This window comes from Tympanuchus pallidicinctus, unplaced genomic scaffold, assembly GCF_026119805.1.
Source record: "Tympanuchus pallidicinctus isolate F22 unplaced genomic scaffold, pur_lepc_1.0 scaffold19, whole genome shotgun sequence".
In the NCBI taxonomy this organism is placed as follows: domain Eukaryota; kingdom Metazoa; phylum Chordata; class Aves; order Galliformes; family Phasianidae; genus Tympanuchus; species Tympanuchus pallidicinctus.
Window position 1 is genome coordinate 2,063,084 of NW_026294710.1, and position 22,418 is coordinate 2,085,501.

At 38.0% G+C, this 22,418-nt stretch overlaps 1 protein-coding gene across 1 annotated transcript in view; it reads left to right on the top strand.

The window, feature by feature from the left end:
• CERK (ceramide kinase) overlaps positions 1-18,635 on the top strand; it is a 44,361-nt gene extending 25,726 nt beyond the window's left edge. The window contains exons 7-13 of the mRNA XM_052681146.1: positions 1,634-1,708; positions 3,028-3,180; positions 4,680-4,785; positions 7,578-7,648; positions 12,818-13,023; positions 14,966-15,174; positions 15,947-18,635. Coding sequence (XP_052537106.1) covers positions 1,634-1,708; positions 3,028-3,180; positions 4,680-4,785; positions 7,578-7,648; positions 12,818-13,023; positions 14,966-15,174; positions 15,947-16,046 — 920 coding nt within the window. The 3' untranslated portion in view covers positions 16,047-18,635. The remainder of the gene's footprint in view (positions 1-1,633; positions 1,709-3,027; positions 3,181-4,679; positions 4,786-7,577; positions 7,649-12,817; positions 13,024-14,965; positions 15,175-15,946) is intronic.
• Positions 18,636-22,418: the final 3,783 nt, after the last annotated feature.

Sequence of the window (22,418 nt, forward strand, 5' to 3'; positions counted from 1 at the left end):
TCCTCATAGCAGAATACAGCTTGAAGAAAGTTGAAAGGCTGGATAGGTATGGCTAGGTTGGGGTTGGACTTGATGATTTTGAAGGTCTTTTCCAACCTGAGCAGTTCTATGATTCAAAGCACTAGGCGTGTACATTTAGCAGAATGAGAACGGGTCATTTCTTCTTGTGGCTGTTTTTCACGTTTGTTTGAATCTTTTAAAAAGCAATGAGTTTTATTTTTGGCTAAGTGGAATTAATGAGTATACATAACAATATGAGGCACAAGTAACATTTACTGTGTACCTTATCTAATGTGATATTGAAAGAAATTGGAGTTGTTTCCAAATACATATGCTTGCAATGGTACGCTTGCAGCATCGCAAACCTCCATCTTTGAGGAAGGATATCTTAATCACAGTGTTTCTTTTGTTCTGCAGCTCTGCTTTTTTTTTAACTGGCTCCTGCAGCTGCTCCTTGCTCGCTGTGGCTGCCTTCTGCATAGTATTTGCTTGATAGAAGCTTCTTCTGTGCACTTAAGTGATAGGGGAAATTATGTCTGTTAACTGAGAAATGAGTCAGAGGCAGAAGGATTTTTTTGGTGTTCCTGTTTATGATGGTACATGTTCTCATTGCTTTCAAAGCGAGAAAGAACCATAAGTGAATTTTTAGACAGTGGGCATTCTTCCATTTCTAATTTTCTATTTTACTTCAATTTAGAAATCAAGTGCTCTCTATCTGGTTGTGAATCAGTAGCAAATCTAAGATCAGATATGTAAACAAAGTAAATTTTTGTTTTTCTGTTCCCAGCCTTCCCTTTCAGGGAATTCCTTTTGAGGAAAGGCAGTAGAGAAACCACAAGGTAGACTTGGAGTCAGTTGCTGTAACAAATTATATGCATTGGTATATCTGACTCTGACTTCCAAGTGCTTGCTGCAGAATAGAGTTCAGAATTCTCCAGTCAGCTCTTAGATAGTTCTTATAGAGCTTGAGAGAGTGTTGGGTAGCTCTAAATGGCAGCTAATAATACTGAGTGTGCATACTGAGTGAGGAGTGGCCTGAAGTAGTTAGGAAAAAAAAGAATGCAGGTGAAATCTAAATCTTATGTTTAATGCTTTTAGATATTTTGCTGAAGACTGTAAAAGCATATTTCTGCCTAGTTTGCTTTCCTATCAGTAAATTAACTCCTGAAAGCAAATATTAACTTTCAAATAATCAAACAACGCACAACTTTGTGTTTTTAAGATGCAGTGGAGGAAGGAGGGGATGACAGCCTGGGACTTAAAGCATTCCCCCAGAAAGTGGGAGACTGGTATCTCTTCTTGAGATCAGCATACACCTTCCTTCACCCCTTTCATAACTAATGCAAAAGCTTGTAACAACATCCTTAATTTTCTGATTTTCCTTCACTAACTGCTATACATTAATTTCATACGTATTGGAGAGCCTTTGTACAAGAGCACATAGGTTCTATTTTCTACAGGAGGAAAGTTACTGTTCCAATATAAATCATAATTTTTGTATCATGTATTTACTTCATTCCATAAAATACAAACAGGCAGGCTGCAATAACACAAAGCTTTGTGTTTGGAGGACCATACCAGTAGTGCTTGCTTTGAAAAGGTATAAAGTAATCTCTTGGTCTTCATTTTTCAGGCTCAACAGATTGCGTATGCTATTCAACTGTTGGTATTTCTGATCCAGTAACGTCAGCTCTTCATATTATTATAGGTGAGTGATCACACTTCACTGTTTGAAAATATTATCATGCTCTCTGGCACGATATTAAAACAGCAGAAAAATAGAATAAGCAGTGTAAATTATTGGATGATAAATCTCTCTTATAGAAAGCTATCATGAGTAGCATGTACGTTTTAGAAAACACTATTCGTGTAAGTAATCTTGTGCAATTTAATACTTTCATGCCAGGTTACAAGTGTGACTTCTGTTCGATTGGAGTTGCTTATAATTGCTGCTTTGTAATCTGAAAATCATATATTTGAGAAGAAGGTAGGGAGGAAGACAACTATTTGTCTATAAATGCTTGTTTGGTACGTTCCCATCAGTAAGTGGAGATACTGACACTGCCACTCTCAAAGTCCTCAAGTAATAGGGTCCCTGAATTGTGTTGGGATTAAAGGAGGAGGAGATGGCTTGTGCATTCACTGTGTTGTAACTAGTGATGTCAGTCCCATCTGCCACATACTGAAGAATCATAGTCGTGTAGTTCTTTATTCTTTGTTTGAGAAATTGTACAAGATAGTTACATCCATGTTGTATAAGGATGGGATTTCCAGGTGATTGTTACTTCACCTGCTTACTGATTGCATAACAGTTGCAAGCTTAGGAGCTGTTGTTGCAAAGACTTACACTTGTGGTTCTCTGCTTACTTATGATTACTGTTCAGCACATCTGGAGTTTAGCACCACTTGACTAGGATTGAAAAGCTGTTTCCAATATGTACTTAGTATATCACAATATTTTAACTGGGCATGTCAATATAGGTATTTAAATTTCTATGTATGTTTCTTAATTATGTGGAAAGGACTTCACAGTGAGCTGTACTGAAAGGGTGAGAGACAATGGGCATAGAGTTAAACAGCATACAGTCAGACTTTTTAAAATAAGTAAAATACAAGGCAAAAGAAAATCACATTAAACCACTCCCAAAGCTTCCATTACACAGACATTCAGAGTCCTCTTGTTACTATGAAATACAGGATCTAGTATTCGTTAGATGTACAGATGCAGCTTTGACCTCTTGTATGATACACCCTCCCACTCCTACATAGCATGAGTGAAGTCGTCTTTATGTATTTCTAGAATACTGGCCATTCTTTTCACTTAGTACTAAATGGGTTTTAAATATTGAAAGAAATCAGTCCTCCAAAAATATTTTCTCCTTGTGCAAATATTAAAAAAAAGTGTAAATGATGTGTATAAATATAGGTTACTTTTTTTTTTATTGTATAAGTCTGTAACATTAAAGCTATTATGACATTTGCATCTTGAAACAAAAGGAGCCTTAATAGAACCTTGCACTTTTCTAGGTGACTGTCAGCCTTTGGATGTCTCATCTGTGCATCATAACAACACGTTTTTGAAGTATGCTGTGTCACTGTTGGGTTACGGTTTTTATGGAGACGTTTTGAAAGACAGTGAAAAGAAGCGGTGGATGGGTCCGATGAGATATGACTATTCAGGTAACTTGAATAATTATTATGTTCTTATGTAAGCATATTGGAGCAGTTGATGCCCCTTCCTTGAACCAAGCTTCTCTGTACCTTATAAACATAAGGAACTTGATTTTAAATTTCTTATGATGTCAATTACGTTGAATCATGTTGTCTCAGAAGGCCAACCATATTCTGAGCTGCATCGAAAGAGGAGTGGCCAGCTGGGTGAGGAAGGTGATTGTCCCTTCTGCTTTTTCATTGTGAGGCCCTACCTGGAGTGCTGCATCCAGGCCTGGGACTCTAGATGCAGAGCTGTTGGAGCAGGCCCAGAGGAGGCCCCAGGGATGCTCAGAGAAGTGAAGCACCTTTCCAAGAAGAAAGCCCAAGGGATTTGATTTTCTTTGTGCTGGGGGAGAGAAGGCTTCAGGGAGATAAGCCCTCAGTGGGGCTTTCTAGTGCTTAAAAGGAGTTTATAAACAAGACGGAGACCAACTTTTTGCATGGTCTCTTAGTGATAGGAAAAGGAGGAATGGTTTTAAAGTGAAAGAGGTTTAAATTATATATCAGGAGAAAATTTTGGACTCGGAGGATGTTTTAGGCACTGAAACAAGTTGCCCAAAGAAGTTGTGGATATCGCATCTCTTGTGGCATTCAAGGCCAGGTTGGATGGGGTTCCAGGCAACCTGGTGTGGTGGGAGGCATCCCTGCCACGGCAGAGGGTTGGAACTAAATGATCTTCAAGTTTCCTTGCAGCCCAAGCTGTTCTATGATACTGTGTTCTGCAAAACTGTGTAACTTGAGGAATAACGTTAAGAGTTTGCTTATTAAAGTATGAATTTGACAAAATAGCACAGTTAGCAGATTAACTTGTACCTAATACTTTCATATTTTATGATCTTATAAAGAAACAAAAAATTTTGAACTGTCATGAATTATGTTGAAAGCAACCCTAACTAAAATTTGATTATCTTCTTTAGTAGTAAAATTGCTAGCACTTCAGCACTGTTCTCTATCATTCATAGAAATGTGTTGATACATCTTGCCTAGTGATTGCTGCCCAAAATTAATATGTTTTTGGTGTTAATCATTTTGACTTTCTTAGTTGGAAAGAGGCTCTCTTCTGTTCTGGACATTCAGCTCACGAATTGCTTGTATCTTTCAATTTTATGGATGGAGCTGAGTGATTTAGCCCAGGTAACTAATATTTGGGCAAATCTCATGCTACTGGAAAGTATTTGTTGCCTTTTTTGATTTACGATATGACTAAAATTTTCTGTTTTCTTTTGAAGACATCAATCAAAGTAAGAGCCCCTCATGGAAACGTTGAAGTCTTTGTGGGGGAGAGGAGAACATGTCCTCTTCCAGTCTAAGACATCAGAACATAAAAAGCTGTGAGCTTGGGGAGAAAAGCTATTTTTGGTGGTCCTTAGAGAAGGAAGGAGAACAACAATCAAAGGATGTAAGCAGAGATGTTTGCAATGTGGCTTTGTAAAGGCTTAATGCTGCTTAATACCTCTTTTATGTAGGCTTCAAGACTTTTCTTTCTCATCATTACTATGAAGGAACAATTTCCTTTCAACCAGCAAAACACACACTGGGATCTCCACGAGATAAAGATAGCTGCAGAACAGGGTAGGCTACTGTTTATCTCTGGATACTCTTTGAAAATGTCTGTATGTAAACTGAGGTTACGGCAGTGTTGCTATTTGATATCAAAACTTGCTCTGAAGAGATGTGTTTTTTTTAAATAAAAAAAGTTGTTTCCTCATTGAAGGGAATACTGTATTTTTTTCAGGTTAGAAAAAAAAGTAATTTTTTTGTTAGTGTCCTCCCACTCCTGGTTTTAGATTAAACAAAGCTTAACAGCATGCTGTTAAAAAGATACTGAGGGCACTATGCTTTGTTACTGCTAATAAATGCCAACTCTGGATGCCTCATAGCTTCTGAAAATGGGAATAATTACTCAGAAATTCTCAAATGTTCACACTGTAATTTGAACTAACAATATTTTATAAATTGTTTCAGTCTCATGACAACTTGTGAGGATAGGTCATTTAATGAACTGCTATCTATTTAGTCTTTTTTTTTTTTTTGTAGAATATTACCCTCTGTTAATTTAGTGTGATATTCTTCAGTTGTTTATTCAATCAGGGGGCCTAACTAAATCTTCTCACTTCCTTTCTCTTTGCTTTCTCCTGCTTCAAGTTATGTGTTATTATTTATTATTCTTGATATATGATTGCAGCTAACAGAGATATAGCAGTTGTCACAGTAGCTAACAGCACATCAGGGTACAGAGGAGTCAGAAACTGTGAAAGTACATGGAATACAGTACCTGGTCTCCGGGAACTAGCTAGAGCTACAGTTCTGACACGAGGTGCCTTGGTGCTAGCGGTGCTCCAGATGGAGAAAACTGGCATCCAGGTCTCAGTATGGAAAAGTGCCTGATGTGTCTCCCTGAACCTGGGTTTATGGGCAACAGTGGCCTCACCAGTAAAAAAAGTAAAACACTGTAAAAGTGTAAAAGTAAAACACGGTAAAACACTGAATTGCCATCAGAGTATAGAGGTGAGCAAGCTATCTAGCAACTGAGAAGATTAACGTGAGATTGAAAATATCTTTCCAGAGGCAGGAGCCCAAATCCTTCAATGCAAGGAATGAATGAAGTGTGTGATAGTCACTGAAGACTGCTTCCTACAGGAGACAGAGGAAACCACCTGCAAAACTGACTGATGTTTTTTTTATGACTAAAGAACATTCTTTATAAAACATAAATTTTGTGGAGGAGTGGCACCCATCTGTCAAGTTGGAGCAACCTCTGCAAACAGAATGGCTAGCCTTGTAAAGAGGGTCAGATTATAGGTATGAAGAGGCTTTCTATAACTTGGAAAGAAAAAAAGGCCATAATAGGTACTGAGAAAGTGTACAGAAACTACATTGAGCGTGAGAGCTTCCCCCCGTCATACCAACCTGACTGAGTGTCTATTTCAAGTGCCTCAACACAATTGCTGAGTGCATAATTGCAGAGCTAGTGTCTCCTTGAGGTTGCATAGAAAGGGTAAGATTGCCCATGTGAGTACTGTATGCATGTGAACTCTCTGGATTTGAGGCAGTCTTATCTAGTGGGTGACAGCCTTGCCTACAGCAGGTGGTTTGGAAATGGATGGACTTTAAAGTCCCTTCTGACCCAAGCTGTTCCATGCCTTTAGACACCTGGAGGAAATGAAGATGGGGATGTGGTGGTTGATGGTAGGCTTGGCAGCAGTGACTGTGAGCTTACAAAGGTTAAAATCCCCAGAGAAACAAGCAAGGCAAAGTGTTGAATTACAGCCCTGAATTTCAGAAGAACAGATGTTGGTTTATTCAGGAATCTTGGCAAGATCCCATGCAACATTGGAGGACAAAGAGGTCTAGAAGAGTTCATTGGTTTTTAAGGATGTATGTAGTACATGAACAGACCATTCTGTTCATATGCAGAAACTTGAGTAAATATGCAAAAAGAGCAGTGTGATAATCCAAGATCTTTCTTGGCCAAAACCGAAATGTAACTGAGAAGTAAACAGAAGGTAGAGGTGGAATGGGTTGCCTCAGAGGAGCGCAGACACATTGGCTCAACGTGTGGGGATGCCACTGAGAAAGCCAGAGTGTGGGTAGAGTTGAAATGAGTGAGGGATATGAAGAGCGTTACGTCGTAAAAGGCATTATTTTTGGATGTCGGTCATAAAAGATGGAAGGAAATATGGACCTACTGCTTAGCAGTGCAGCAGACCCACTGACAGAAGATAGGGGAAATGCCTCCTTTGCCTGTGGATGAGAGAGAAACAGTGGGTGTTAAATATCTTAATTTTAGCAAGGCCTTTAATAGTGTTTTCTGTGGTATTCTTAAAATTAAGTCAGTGAGGTGTATAGTACATTAGGAGATAGGTGTAAAACTGGTTAGGCTATACGGAAATGTTTCGAGTGCTGTGTCCAACAGATAGCTAATTACTAATGGTGTGCCTCAGAAAACAGTTGTGAGGCCAGTTCTGTGCAGCACCTTTATTTAAGACTGAGATGGTGGTACAGAGTGAGCTGACAGTGGTTTTATGGATGGTAGCAGGTTGGGAGGAGTGGTCAGTGTGTTGAATGTCAAGGCTGCTGTAGAGATGCATCTTGGCAGGTTGAAGAAATGGTTGACAGGAACACTGTGAAGTCCAGGAGAAGGAGTGGGAACCTGGAGTTAGGTTGTTATTTTTTACCTCTGATAATCTTCAGCAATGTATTTAAGTACCTGTAGGGTCTCCAGGACTATAGTGATTTGTGCCACATCAAGGCTGTTGGTGCCATGCTCCATCTTATAGAGGGGGAAGTTCTTACAGTTATTAGGTAAAGCACAGAACTGAATATGTTTGTTTTCAGGCACTGAATAGCATTTCTGTTTTCAGATGTTATGTTTGCAAGGAAAGTGAGCAACAGCTGGCAGAACAACGCAAGAAGTGTGGATTCAAACATGAAGGTAACTTACCATAAAAAGTAAAATGATGGAGTATTGTGGAACTTACTGTTTTTCTGTGTATATCAGCTCAGGTGTGTTTGTTGCTACAGGTTGCTAGAATGATGTTTCTTTTAAGATTAAAAAAAAGATAAATGAAAAGCATGTTAAGGCATCACTTCCACCCAAGCCTCAGACAATTCAGGTGGAATTGTATTAATTACTTACATATTTTGATGTGTTGGGCTTCCTTAAGAAAGATATGTTCATTGAGCTGGGACTTTGTCTTGCTTTTGTGAGTAGGATTTGAGTGATAAACTGTGAGTCAGTATGGAAAGAAGTTCAGTGAGAGAACTTCTGGAATAGATGAGAATTCAGCTTAGTGTTTGTTTACGCACAAGTCACAAGTTCTTTAAGTTGCTAAATACATGTGAGACAGTGAATATGGAAAAACTAGCCTAGCTAGCAAATTTAAGTATTTCTAAGTACATGGAGGAATAAATCAAATTTAAATGAGATTTTTCTCATTTTTCTCTCGTTGTTATACACATATATATTGTGTAACATATGTTACCTCACATATATCCTCTTCTCCTCATTCAGGCCCTGTGTTTACACTTTCATATGGGCATATGGGCACACCTTTTCCTTTGTTTTGTTAAAGCAACAATTTACACGCTGGATGCTATGCAGTAGTCTTCCTATCTCTTTATGCCTAATTACTGCCTCCTAGTAGGAAGCACTGGCATTGATGCACTTCTAACTTTGCAGAAAGAAAATATGGAACTTCAATTGGCTGACTTTAGCCTCTGGTCTCAGTCTGTCTTCTTGAATATCTGCTCTCAAACATCCTTTACTTTGAGGGCTTATTTATCCTTTCTTTTTTTTTCTTGCAGAGCCCAGTGCATAATATTATAATTTTCTTAACACAACAGTTGGTTCTTATGACCTAGTTTGTCTTGTAATCACAATTACTTTGCACAGTTTCTGTGTGTGGTTCTAGCCATTTGTTTGCAAAGAGCATCATCGTGCTGTAGAGCTTCACTAATAGCCTGTAAGCCTGTATAACTGAATCAAAGCATAAATAAATGACTTTACGTAATATCGTTTTAGGATTTAAATGTGATACCAAGATTCTTTTCAGTAAGAAAATCTCATGAGTAGGAGGAAATAATTGTAGTTAGAAGTTGCCTTTTTTCTTTTTTTTCTTTTTTTTTTTTTTTGTTCATGATTTTTATTCTTAATAGCTTTGATCCAGCAAAGGAGCAAGGGCTGAAGAAAGTGAAATACATACATTAGTGAACAACTGACTGCTTTAGTCTGCTTCGCATGAGACATGCAAATGATTTTGTAGGATATTGTCCTAGATTTTACTTTCAGTAGCTGCTTTTCTTTGCTGTGTAGTCTCTTCTCCATGTAGTACTGTTAAGTGAACAGGAACAATTTGTTATTCCTGATTTGCACTAAGAAGGATTTCAAACTCCCACTTTGTGTAAGCTTTTCCTCGTGAGATGTATTGGCTAACTCTTTCATTTGCATACTTGGTTTGTGTATAGTTCAGATGAGTTTAGAAGGATGCTTGCATTGAGCATCACTTAACATTTCATTACAGTTGTGATAAAGTCTGTGTGTATGTGCTGAGCAAATTTTCAGTGCTAGCACTTCAGGCTGATTTCAGCAACTGGCAGTATGTGTACACCATAGGCAGTTGAAATGAGTGCCATTTACCTTCTTCCTTGTTTATGATTGCCCTACTGTATAAAAGGTAGCCTAGGTATGTTGTGATACTACAGGAGGCACTCTGCAGAATGGTTAGGAGAGCAGCTGGTTATTTAAGATGTGATAAATACCCAGATTTTGTTGTTACTGAGCAGGTAAGCTTCTTTAGAGAGTGACATGCTTCAATTTTTACTGAACAGTGCTTTTCCACCAGGTAAAAATATATGTAGGCATTCTACCCTCTACTGAGACTTGATTATTACAGTGAGCATACTTAAAAAGTTAATACATCTAGATGCATTCAGGACCAAGTTATTAATACTTCTCAGATAAACAGCTAAAAGTTGCATCATTAAAGGAGTTTTTTTTGCTGTTGTTATTTTTTTCTGTTTTGTTGCTTCTATATCAAGAGAATGTCTGTTTTTCTTTTAAAGTAAGTGCTTGTAAAGCTCTGGACACAGATGACTGATAAGCATTGTGTGTGAAGTAAAATTCAGTATTAGCATTAGTTGAGATTCTGAAGTGATTAATATGGTCTGTTACATCTATTACAGTTTGTGGACTTTCAGATTCAGGAACATTCTTCCCCCCTCAGTGTGCAGGTACCCAGATGAAGCCAGGAAACAACACTGAACATGTTTTCCTATGCAGATGTAGACATGGACGCAGCACAGTTGTGGCTGGACACAGAGGGATCAATGCAGACAGATGTCAGTATCTTCATAGATACTGGCCATACAGAACATGAGCACTGTAACTATCCCAATCCTGCTTTCTCTCCTCATCAGGATTGAAGTTTGCTAATAGAACATACACATCCCTTACTTCTTGATTCACAGTGATGCCTGTATTCAGGGATCCCTCAAATGTTAGTGTGTACTTTAAGTCTCTCTACTATCAGTGCCCAGATCCTGGGTCTTTTGCCTAGTTTGCAACAAAACCTACAGATACTCTTAGTTATCGAACTGTGATCTCTGTGTGTGAGGGAGGGGGGGGGGGGGGGGGGGGTGTCCTTCACATTCTGGCACATCCAGAATCCAGACCCCAAGCACTGTTAGCTAGCTTCCAGCTCTGACTGGGAGTTTTTACAAATTAAGTTCTGGTTAGTGTGACTTGAAGTTTTCAGCAGGTGACATGCACATCAGGGAGGTTTCTGGTCAGTTCGTGCTCACGCTCAAGTGACGCCCTGCTATCTCTCCATGCTTGTCCTTCCTTAATCCACTTCTTCCCTTTCTCCAGCCTTTTCTTCTCCCAAATAAACAGCTGTTTCTAGCTGAATTTCACTGTTTCCAGTTTTGCTACATCAGTGCCCTGGATTGATATTGCTGATTGTACCAGTATTGCATAGGTCATCTGATTAAGTAGATGCTGTTGGCTTTTCAAGGTTCATCTCCCCTAAAGGTGGTCTCCCTCAGTTCTCTTTACAGTCCTTCCAGTAACTCCCTTTAGCACCTGTGAAATTCAGACATTCTACGTGATGCAGTCTGTAACTTTTCTCACTTTCGCACACTGAGAACTGTTGGGTCGCACAATACCTCATGTTTCCAGTAGTTTCTTACGTTCTTTTTGGCTGCCTTAGTTTCAGAACAGGCTCATCATTTGCCTGCAGCCTGAACAAAGTCATTCTGTAGTTTGATTTATGTCTTTCTTTTCTCTTAAAATACACATTTTAAAACTAATTTAAATGATTTCTCTCTGTAATGTCCTTTTTGAAAGCACGTAAAAAATGATCAGCAGTAAAGCAAACACAACTGATACTAAAACCACTCTGGCAAATGATGCAAAAATGTTGAATCTAACAGAGCTGCATTTCTTTTATTACTGATTTGTTTATCAGAACATATGGAGGATAGTCTAAATGGAAAAAATACAAAGTTGTTTTTAGCTTGCTTTGAGACTTCTCATGTTGTCATATCACAATCCTACTCTGGTTTTCCTGGTGTTGAATTTTTCTAAGTACTAAAAAAGGGGGAATGGCAAGAAGTTTCAAAGAATTTTTAAAAATAATTAAAAAGAAAAGTTCAAGAAGCTCATCTTTGTTCTTTCAACTTCTCCATCTACGTTAATTTTTTTCCTTCTTCTGGTGTATAAAGCTTTGAAGAGGTCAATTCAAAATAAGTGTGTTATAGAATTTAGTTCCACCGTTTACCTAGGCGGAGGTGGTAACGACTCTGTAAAGTAAATGTAACAGATGAGATGCTGAGATTTAAGAACTAAGATAGTAAGGAATAGTGGAAATTGCAGGACATGAAATATCTATATACAAATCATCTATCGTCTCAATAATTAACCACCTTGAATAATTAATTATAAATTAACCCCAACATGAGCAACTGAATAATATTAGATTTCTAAGTTGCTATTAATTATTTAATGTGGCTCAAAAACTGCCTGGCTGTGGTTTGATGATCAAATTGGTTAAACAGACTTTCATAAAGTTTATCTTGTTTGTTTGTTCCTTAATTTTTACCCCCATCATCTACAGTGGCACTTGGACTACAGTTTTCAAACTGTGCATCTGCACAGACTATTCTAGATCATTAGTTCTGTGGAGTTTTTCATTTGATATATCTGAGCTCACTTATGAAGCATGGTATAGCTGCTTTATGGCTTTTTTTTATTATTGTAGTAAGGAAGGCAATCATGTTTAATGTAAAAATGCAAAGGCTTTTCTGATCTATTTTTATCCTCATACAAGAAGCGGTGCCAGTATAAACAATTTTCATTCCAGAAATTTCCTCTGCTTCCTGTTAGTATCTACTTCATCACACATTTAAAGTCAGTTTAGGTCTAATAGAACAGTTTTATATTACTGAAAACTCTTTTTCTTCCCAGCAGTCCCTGAATATTTTTGCAGTATCTTTGTTACTACTGTTCATCTGCAGATGTGTTTTTTAGGAGTTCCTAACAGGCTGCTGATCTGCTGCATGCTGGCCCTTCCTGCCTCCAGAGTCATCTTCTCTCTTTTGATCTTTTTTTTTGTTTTAGTTTGGTTTTGTTTGTTTTTCAATATAGTTTGTGGCATTGAGGCTGACAGAGGAGTGGGTTGGAAAGCAGACACTAAGCCACTGTCTCTGCATCATTGCTTGCTTAAGAATAACATGTTGAACAGTAAGAATAAAAATTTTTAACCCCTGAATTTTTTAACCTGCAAGAGTTATAACCTGCCTGTGTCTTTTCCTTGCCTGAAACTTAGTGATTTTACCTCCAGAACATTGATCCTGAATTTGATATGTTATCTCAGAAATGGTAAGCAGCACTAGCAGCACTATAATGATGGTGTGTGCAGGGGGGAAGCAACTTCTTCTGTTAATATATGAGATCTAGGAGTCTTTTTTTTGTTTAGATATGCATTGACAGTGCATAAACGTGCCTAGTAAAATATTGTACAATGCCAATAAAGATTGCTTCTTACTGTTCTTATGTGTAGATCAAGTAATATCCGATATCCATGTGTTTATCGATATGTTTCAGAAGATGAAGAAGAATGGAAGGTTATTAAAGGAAAATTTCTAGCCATCAATGTAGTAAACATGAGCTGTGCCTGTCCACGAAGTCCAAAAGGTCTTTCACCAGCAGCTCATTTAGCAGATGGTTCAGCTGACCTCATTCTAGTTCGTAAATGCTCCAGATTTGATTTTCTGCGTTATCTTGTCAGACATACAAACCAACATGACCAGGTATGTATTCCCTTTGGCAGTGAACTCTCCAGAATAAGTTTTAAGGTGTGAATGCTTATATTTATACATGACAAAAAAGAATACCTACAAAATATATTAAAAAAAAAAAAAAAAAAAAAAGCTTATGCATTTTGACTTAATCTGAATATGTGTACCATCACAAAAATCACTGAAGCTAAACCAAGTCTTGGGCCGTAGCGTTCTAACCAAATTCCACTTATGCTAATTGAATTCTGTCTTATAACATTTTCCATATATTTAATATTTGGATGATATTTAAACTCTTGGCTGCCAAGGCACACTGCTGACTCAGATTCAACTTGCCATCAACCAGAACCCCGGATTCTTTTCTGTGGGACTGCTCTCCTTCTCGGCTCCCAGTCTGTACATATATTCAGGATTAACCCTGTCCTGGTTGCAGAACTTTGCACTTGCTCCTGTTAAACTTCATATAGTTGGTGACTGATCAACCCTCTAATCTGTCAAGACCTCAGTGCAGTACTTCTCCATCCTTGAAAGAGTCGAAGTTCTTCCTAACTTAGTATGCATTTGAATCTTGAAATCAGATTATTTATATATATAAAAAAAAAATCAAATAGAACTGGTCTCAAACTGATCCTACTTATTTCTATCTGAAATTATTTTGTTGGTGTTTAATATCTCTCTTTACTCTTGTTTTCCTCTACACCCACTTCTGTAATGTAATCTGGAATTCTTTGATCAAGGCAGTGCTTTATGTTTCTCAGCTGCATTCTGAATCACTGAGGTAAGGCCCAGTGAATTTCTACAAGACCAAGTGCTGGGTCTCGTACTTTGGCCACAACAACCCCAGGCAATGCTAGAGGCAGAGTGGCTGGAAGACTGTGTGGAAGAGAGAGACCCAAGAGTGTTTGTTGACACTTGGCTTAACATGAGCCAGCAGTGTGCCCAGGTGACCAAGAAGGCCAATGGCAAATAGTGTTGCCAGCAGGAGCAGGGAGGTGATCAACTTCCTGTACTCAACTCTAGTGCGGCTGCTGCTTGAGTACTGTTTTCAGTTTTGGGTCCCTCACTACAAGGAAGACATTGAGGGCCTGGATTGTATCCAGAGAACAGTAATAGAGCTGTGAGGGGTCTGGAGCACAAGCCTTCTGGGGAGTGGCTATGGGTATTGGAATTGTTCAATCTGGAGAAGAGGAGGCTCACGGGAGACCTTATTGCTCTCTACAGCTGACTGAAAGGAGGTTATGGTGAGCTGGGGGTCAGCTCTGATGTAGCTAGAAGGAATGGCCTCAAGTTGATCCACAGGAGGTTCAGGTTGGCTATTAGGAAAAATTTCTTCTCAGGAAAAGTGGTGAGGTATTGGAACAGGGAGGTGATGGAGTCACCATCTGTGGAGATATTCAAGAAACATGGAGATGTGGCACTGAGGGACATGGTTTAATGAGGGAAATATTGGTGGTAGGTACATGGTTGGGCTAGATAATCTTGGATGTCTTTTCCAACGTTGCTTATTCTATGATTATCCTCATTATTCTATGATAAGGCTCAGAAAAGCTCATCTTTAGAGTTGTAGTTGAATAATTCCTAAGGATGGTACAGGGATCCAAGCCAAACCTTTTTGACTTAGATTCCACGTTATAATCTATTTTTATAGGGTTTTTTTATAGTTCTTATATCCCCTTCTAATCTCAGAACCTTTTACCTTATTATCCAAAAAGTGGCTGTTTGCTGCTACTTGAAGAACACCATTGGAAAGTAAGATTCCAGTTTTGCTTTTCGTTTTAAAAAGCTGCACAAATCAGAAAAGATAAGTCATTCAATGCCTCAGGTAATCTTCTCTAAAAAAAAGTTGGAAATGACAGACTTTCCTGAATGCACAATACTACATGCTGAGCTGCTTTACGCATCAAGTATATTTAAATAATTGTAATTGCCTTTTCTGGTTATTTTTTCTTTGTAGTTTGACTTCTCATTTGTAGATGTTTATCGGGTGAAGAGTTTTCAATTTACATCAAAGCTTTCAGAAGACAATGAAAGCAGTGTCACAGACATAGGAAAGAAACGTTTTGGCCAATTTTGCAGAGATCATCCAGCCTGCTGCTGCAATATTGCTAATAGCACTTGGAACTGTGATGGAGAAACTCTGGATAGTTCAGCAATTGAAGTGAGGTGAGCATCATTTTTTCCCTGTGTGTACCATAAAAGGTATTGAGCCTTTTCATTGATTTAATTGTGCTCCTAAAGATATTTTCAAGACACATCCCCACATAGCATATTTGAGTGTTTTGATAATAAACTTGTCTTTGGTTTTGCTGTTTTGGTCCTTTCCAGTAAATAGTTCAACCATCTCTCATCTTCTCTTTGAGAGAAGGAGAGAGAACCCAACCCCTGAAGTCCTGCTTAGTTCTCACCTAACATCTTGGTATTACAAAACATGGCACATGCTCAGTATTCCTGTATGGTTTTTTTATGTCTGATAAGCCCAGTATTGTCTTAAGCCTTAGCAGATGGAGAAAGCAGTTTGTAGTTCTGCAGATAATCACATTAGAAGACAAGAGTATTTTGTTTTGAAGTGCTTTTTTTGTATGGTTTGTGTGTTTTTCTGTTTCAGATCAAAGAGAAGCAAAAATACAAAACGAAATATTTGTATTTAAGTTTCTTTGGTGTATACAGTGTGTATTGTATAAGGTCAGCTTCTCTTAATTTAATAACTTAATGTGTGGAATAAATCACTAGCAGGAATGATGGAAGGGTGAAAGCAACCAGCCTTCTCTGCAGGGAAAGATTGTATGGGAAATGAAGGTTGTTTTTGTAGTCTGAAGTTAGGAACTTTCGCTCAAGTGCCCAAGATTCACAGATCGTTAGAACTAAATATACATTATCATTTCTTCCTTTTTTTTTTGTTTTTAAAGTATGATTAATTGACTTCCATCTTTTTCAGGGTTCACTGCCAGTTAATGAAACTGTTTGCAAGGGGAATTGAGGAAAACAGTAAAGATGAAGCTGCCTACAGCCACAGTAGCATTGAACAATTACTATAAGTACTGTTCCTCCGATGAGGAGAAGAAAAAAATAAATGCTCAAGGAAATTGAGTATATATGCATTTTAGTCAAATTGACAAGTATTTTAAAGTTTTAGGATTTTTTTTTGATAGTTTCAGTATAATTTTAGATTTTTATTTCACTATTTTTTTTTTACATTGTAGTCATTAAAATATGTCTTGGAGTAATGTCATCTAAGTTATGTTAGAGAAGAGAGAATTGGTGTATGTGTATGTATTCACAGCAACTGAAAAATACTGTGCTTTTTTAGAGAGCTGATTTAGCAGTTGTGTTGCAATAATATGTAATTGTTATAAAACGTTGAACTTTATATTGCCATCAAACCAAGATGCAAAGACAAGATATTTTCAGTATCTGAGAGAATGTGTTCTGCTGGGAGTGTGAAGTATTGCATGTGGCTTAAGTGCTGGACAGCAGTGTTGTCCTTGGCATATTTTTTTTTTAAATCTTTCCTTTGTAGTTCTGACAATACCTTGCAACTTATCAATGCAATTCAGATACACATTCCTGGCTTTAAGTAATAACAATAACAGTCTAGAAATATTTTTAAAAACAAAAGCACATCTGTAGACAGATCATAACTTCTATATATTCTATTTATAAGTGCTTCCTTGCATGCTGCTGTTTGGGATTATAAAGCATCTAATGACTGTTTGGATTATACCAAATACTGTGTACTGCATTGAAATGTCTTGCAAGCAACTCACAGGGATGTGTGATACCAGGAAAGCATAGGCAGGGGAAAATAAAAATATCTTATAAAACACCAGCAAATTTTACATTTCTAAAAATGGTTAAAATTAACATATGAAAAGCTTTCCTCTTCAGTACAGGATTCTTTGAAGACTCTATGAGATATGTTAAAATGTCTTTGCAAAGTAAGATGTTGGAATATTAAGTTTGAAAATATTTGATGATTGAATGTCTTTTAAACAATGTTTTATTTAACTAAATAGGAAGCAGAGTAATGTGTGATGTGAAGTCAAAGGAAGAAACTGGCATCTGATAAATCACAAATCACTGTGCTTATTTTTACAGCAAGTACCTTAGACTATCAAGTACGACTATGGAGCGATTATTTAAGTTATACTTGAATTTATGTATTGTGGCTCACACACATCCAGTGTGTAGTCTTGGGGCAAAATTTTCCTCTTGTCAAGCAGGTTACTTCCTGTTTGGTAAGGATCAGAACTTAACCTCCATTTGTTAATGCTTACTGCATCTCAGATTTTTTGTGTGTGTGTTTGAACAGCTAATTATTCTCTATTCATGTATATTTATTGGTATTTCTGTCATTCAGCTTCTACTGGTTTCGTGTATATTTGCTCTGTGTAAGCCATGGTGATCGGTCAGTTTATTTCTGAAGCACTTGAAGTTTCTTTTATATGGCTGATTTATTTTCTTTTCTGATGAAACATTCCAATTTCCTGTAATATCAGAAGTTGTGCTATATTGTTGCTACAAGTATTATTCATACCACTGTGTATGACAGAAAACCAAAAAGATTTTGTGAGTGATAATTACTTAAGTACAGTCATACAAAGTTTAGGATCTGTTTTTCATTATATAAAATGTCAGGGAGATACTTGAATACTTTTCCAAAAGTAGTACTGTTTACTTTTCTCAATATTGTACCGAGTCTGAAAAACATTGGGTAAATCAGCTTTTCAACATTTGTAATACGAAAATGTTAAATATGCTGTATATTTTTAAAGCCATGTTTAGCAAGGGAAATGGTACATTTGAATAAAGAACCCGATTGAAAATGAGATGATGCAGTCATACAAATGCAGATACCTTCTGAAAGTATAAGTTGTTTAAAAAGTGCTAAAGCTTGGTCTATGTGGAATATTGTAAAAGAACTGAGATTTCAAATTACTGTAATTCTTGGCCAGGGTATGACAGTGTAAACTCCACTCACCAACAGATGAAGTGTTACAGCTATCCAGATCAATTTCTCATTTGTGAGAACAGCAGAAATGCTAACCAGCTTTTTTCCATTAGTTTGCTAGTAAGACTGTTACTTAAAAAATGGTAGATTAATCTGGTTGTGATGTTGAAGTGCTTTGAGTACTTGTAATGTCTGAAACTGTGCCTGGTGTTTCCAAAAAAAGGCCACTGGGAAGGCCTCCATTCTGAAAGAGAACTGCCAGAAAAGAAGGAGGAAAAGATCATTCAGTAGTATCGTAATGAAGTGTTAAGTTAATGCCGAAGGTATTGCAACATATTAAATAAATATCTTAGAAAATAGGAAAGCTGCATAGTTGAATTGAATAATTCTATTTGTAGCATATTGTATTAGCGAAGGTGAGCTGTACGACATCCAGTTCAATTTTAAGAAGAGAGCTGTGTAAGCAGTATATGCTTTCATTTTAATTCTAGTATTTTTCCCTGAATGTTGTCTTGGAATGAAAATCATGTGTGGGAAAACCAAGTTTGATTCCCTGTTTTGTTTTTTATTTCCCAATCTTGCTGGCTTCAAGATTAGAAAATGTGCTCTGTTTTATGAGGCTAAAGGAATTCACTGGAAAAAAAAAAAGTAATAATAAAATGATGTTGTACAGCGATACTGTGGTTTTCTTCTTTTTACAAATTGATTTGAAAGAAAATATCTGTTGTGAGATTTTTGCCTTTCGTAGAAAATGCACGCGCTGTAATGGATGTGGGTAGGTTAAAGCAGCAGAGAAGTAATTTGTAAGCTTTCATTAGCACTGACCACTACTTTATAGGCAGCGTGAGTGCAGGCAGTACTGAGAGTGAAGAAAAGCAGCTCCCGAGGCTGGATTGCCCCTAAAACTACTGATTCCGTTAAGAGAAAGTAAAGATCGAAGGGGAAGGAAAATCTTGGTTGTAAGTATTTGGAGTTATTGGCTTTGGAAAATTGTAAACTACAAAATGTCAAAGACAACTGCCGTTGTAAGAAGCATGGACTATGTATTATACTAAATTAATACCTACTATATGCCAAAAAGGTGCTTTTCAGACTTTAATTGCAGAAATTATTGATACAGTACACTTCCTACTAAGAAGTAAAACACATTCTTTGTATGTGAATGGTGGGCACAGTAAGAGTAGGCTTTTCAGCACTTCACAGATTTCACTTTTGAAGTTACGCAGCAAGTCAGTGTTTGCAAGAATGTCACCATATCGCTCTTGTATTTGTGAACACAAAGATGTTATGTATCTAGAATCAGAAATTTCTCCCAGCACTTGTCTTGCTGTTTCCTTGCTGAACTCCTGCCTTAATATGTATGATAGGCTTTTATCTTTCTTATCAGTCACATTGCTTATTTCAAATTTTTAGCAGATTGTTAAGTACATTCAATAGATTCTAGCTGGTGTTTAATTTCTAGCAAATGAATTCTGTCCACAGTGTAGCAGCAGTTTCCTCAGGCATGTCTCACCCACTGATGTGCATGCAGCATACATCTTGCCAGGGCTTATGCGTATTCTCAATTAACATGTGACTAGTCCCATTGCTTTAAAGGAGGTGGGGCATTTGGTCTGTTTTTAGTCCTGTCAGATGCTCTGCTATGAGAGGATGAACAATTTTTTCATTCATTTTCCCACTGTTTAGAAATAGTTCCTAGCAAGCACGTATTGACTTGCCAACAAGAGGTTGTCTTCAGAAGGTGTTTGCTTCTTTAAGACTCTTGCATGAGAAGAGCTTGCTTCTGTTTCACCTAAGGTGTGGGGTTGATTTGTTTGGTTTTCTTTTGGTAATAAAAGATTTTCATAGTGTATAACAAGGTGAAAAAAAAATAAGAAATAACTGATAATCCATAAAGGAAAAGTACTGAAGGAATAAGAGAGGTGATGCAAATTTAAATTTAAAAAAAAAAAAAGGAGAGGGACCAATCCTGGAAAGGATGAAAAAGAAAATGCAAAAAAGTTTGTAGAAGAAAAATACAAAATACAGATATGGCAAAGTCTTTAGGGTTGTTTTTTTTTTTTCTGGAAAGCATTGCCTGGTCATTTGTACTTTAACTGCAGAGAGAAGTGTGCAATAAAGGCCTGGATAGATTACCAGAAGCTGAATATTTATGACTGGCAGACAGAATAAAAGGTTTATTGCTCTTGAAAAGACATAATCCTGAAAAGTTGTACTCTATATTTGCAAACTTCAGCAGAAGAGGAGCATCTCAAAGAGAGGTGCTAAAGGACGACTGTACAAGCAACTCCGTGTAGCAATGTGTAGTAATCTGAAATGGCTGATGAGTTTAATCTGCTGAATATTTATTTTTCATGTTAATATTTAGCAACTTTATTTTAGGAAAGGAGGGCATTGGGCAGCAAGCAAGGAGGGGAGCTGTGTTAGCATGGCAGTGATGCTGAGGTTAAAGCTGTAGGACAGCAACTTGCACAGCTAAGGGGCTGATCCATAAACTGTGTAATTTCTGTGGGCAAAGTTCCCACAGAAAATGACTGCATACATAAAGCCCTGTGTTATGCCTGAGTATTTATGTAAGCTGTTCTTAAAAGCATTCAGTGATGGGAGTTCTGTGAAGTAGCTTAGCTGTTAGAACAGATTGGTTAAAGATTTTTGTAGCTAAAAATCTTCGGTTACTTGCTTAACTGAAGTAGCGTTACTGCACTGTTCTGAAGTACTGTTGCTGTAAGCTGGTTCTGCTCAGAGTGGACATAGGGACTTGTTCCCTCCAAGGCAGTTCCCATGCATATGTTGCCGTGCTCCCTCTCAGTCTGCTGTTTTCTGCTTAGCCGGGATTAATATGCAGACAGAGCAGGAAAAGAACGATGTTTGAGCAGAATAGCGATACCAAGAAAAAAGGCTTGAAGCTGATTTCTATTTACCACCGAAGAAGTGACTGTAGAAAGGCAGAACTGGCAGGCTCACTCTGGAAAAGCAACACGTATCTGCATAGTCTTCAATCAAAGTCGGTACTGTTAGTTCCTAGAGATCATGTCTGCATAGAATGCTGTCAGAAGCTGTGATGGATGTATTTAGGACAGGTATCTCTCCTTAGCAATACCTATCAAAGAAAGAACTACTCTGAGAGTTGCAAGGCCCAGCCTAAGAAGAATCAACCCAATAAAACATCTCTCAGGTGCTTCTCTTTTTCATTCTGTCTTGTAATGCTGGACATCACAACCAACACCCTGCTGTTGGTTTAGGTGCAAGTTCCTATCAGATTTTGAGAAAATCCTCTGGTCATTGGTAGCGGGGACCAGGAAAGAGTAAACATGGGCATATTCGCTCTCTCAAATGGCAGATTGTGCTGTTTGTTCTTTCCTCTGTGCGTAGGCAAAGCTTTGGGCTAACAGAAGAATATGTATTTTTTTCCTAGATAGAAGTTTGTACAGATTCAGTGGAGGAAAGCCAGGCAGGGAGGAAGCAGAAAGCAGACACCTGCTGCCGTCTGTGCTGAGGGATCTGTCCCCAGGCTCTGAATGGGAGCAGCAGGCAGGGGCTTGCTTCATTGTAAGTCCTCCCATGAGTGGCATAGAGCAGAAGGGGAGGGTGAGATGACCACACATTGAAAGATGGGTGGCTGTGCACACTCAGCAGTCCATTCTCATCCTCACAGTCAACGAAAATGTTGCCCACACCTCTAAATTGCTCAAGTTTTGGGACGGAAGGCCATTGCTGGCTGTTGTGGCTCCATGTGCTGGACCAGGTAAACCTTGCTGGTCTTGGATAAATTCAGTAACGCTGCTGTAAAATCACACAGCAGGACTTTGTTAGCAAAGTAGATTGTGCTCAGTTTTATCACCTGAATTTAAAGAGGGTAAAGCAGATGAAAAGGTTTGCTGACAGCCCATCCTGAACTGACAGTCTGATTTGGTGCGTCTGATGTTAGAAATGCAAGGAGGATAGGACACTATCAGTACTATTAGAGATTTCTACAGAGATTTCCAATGTCCAACTTTAACTATTGCTGAGACATAGTTGACGGCTAAGGAAATTAATGCTATACCATTTTAAAAGCACAGATCTTTGTACTTTGAATGCTTTTCAGTCCCATCTCTCAGTGATGATGGCCAAACCTTCCTGGGCCTCCTTGCTCTTTTAAGTGGAAAGCATTGACTGAAATGCACCACACTTACTGTGTTTTTAATGCTTCCCCTGATGCTACTCAGGTGGGCTTAGATCTCCACTGGGAAGCACACATAAAGTCTCAATGACTTCTGGAATGTCCCCCACAAGAGGAGTGGAGGGGCAGCACTGAACTCTGTTCTCTGGTGAGAGTAAGGGCCTGATGGAATGGCGTGGAGCAGTGTCAGGGGTGGGTGTTAGGAAAAGGTTCTTCACTGAGAGGTCTTCACAAATTTGTGTGGTGATCAACCACCAGCTGCGTGAAGATTAGCAAGAGCAAGAACCTGATTCTGCA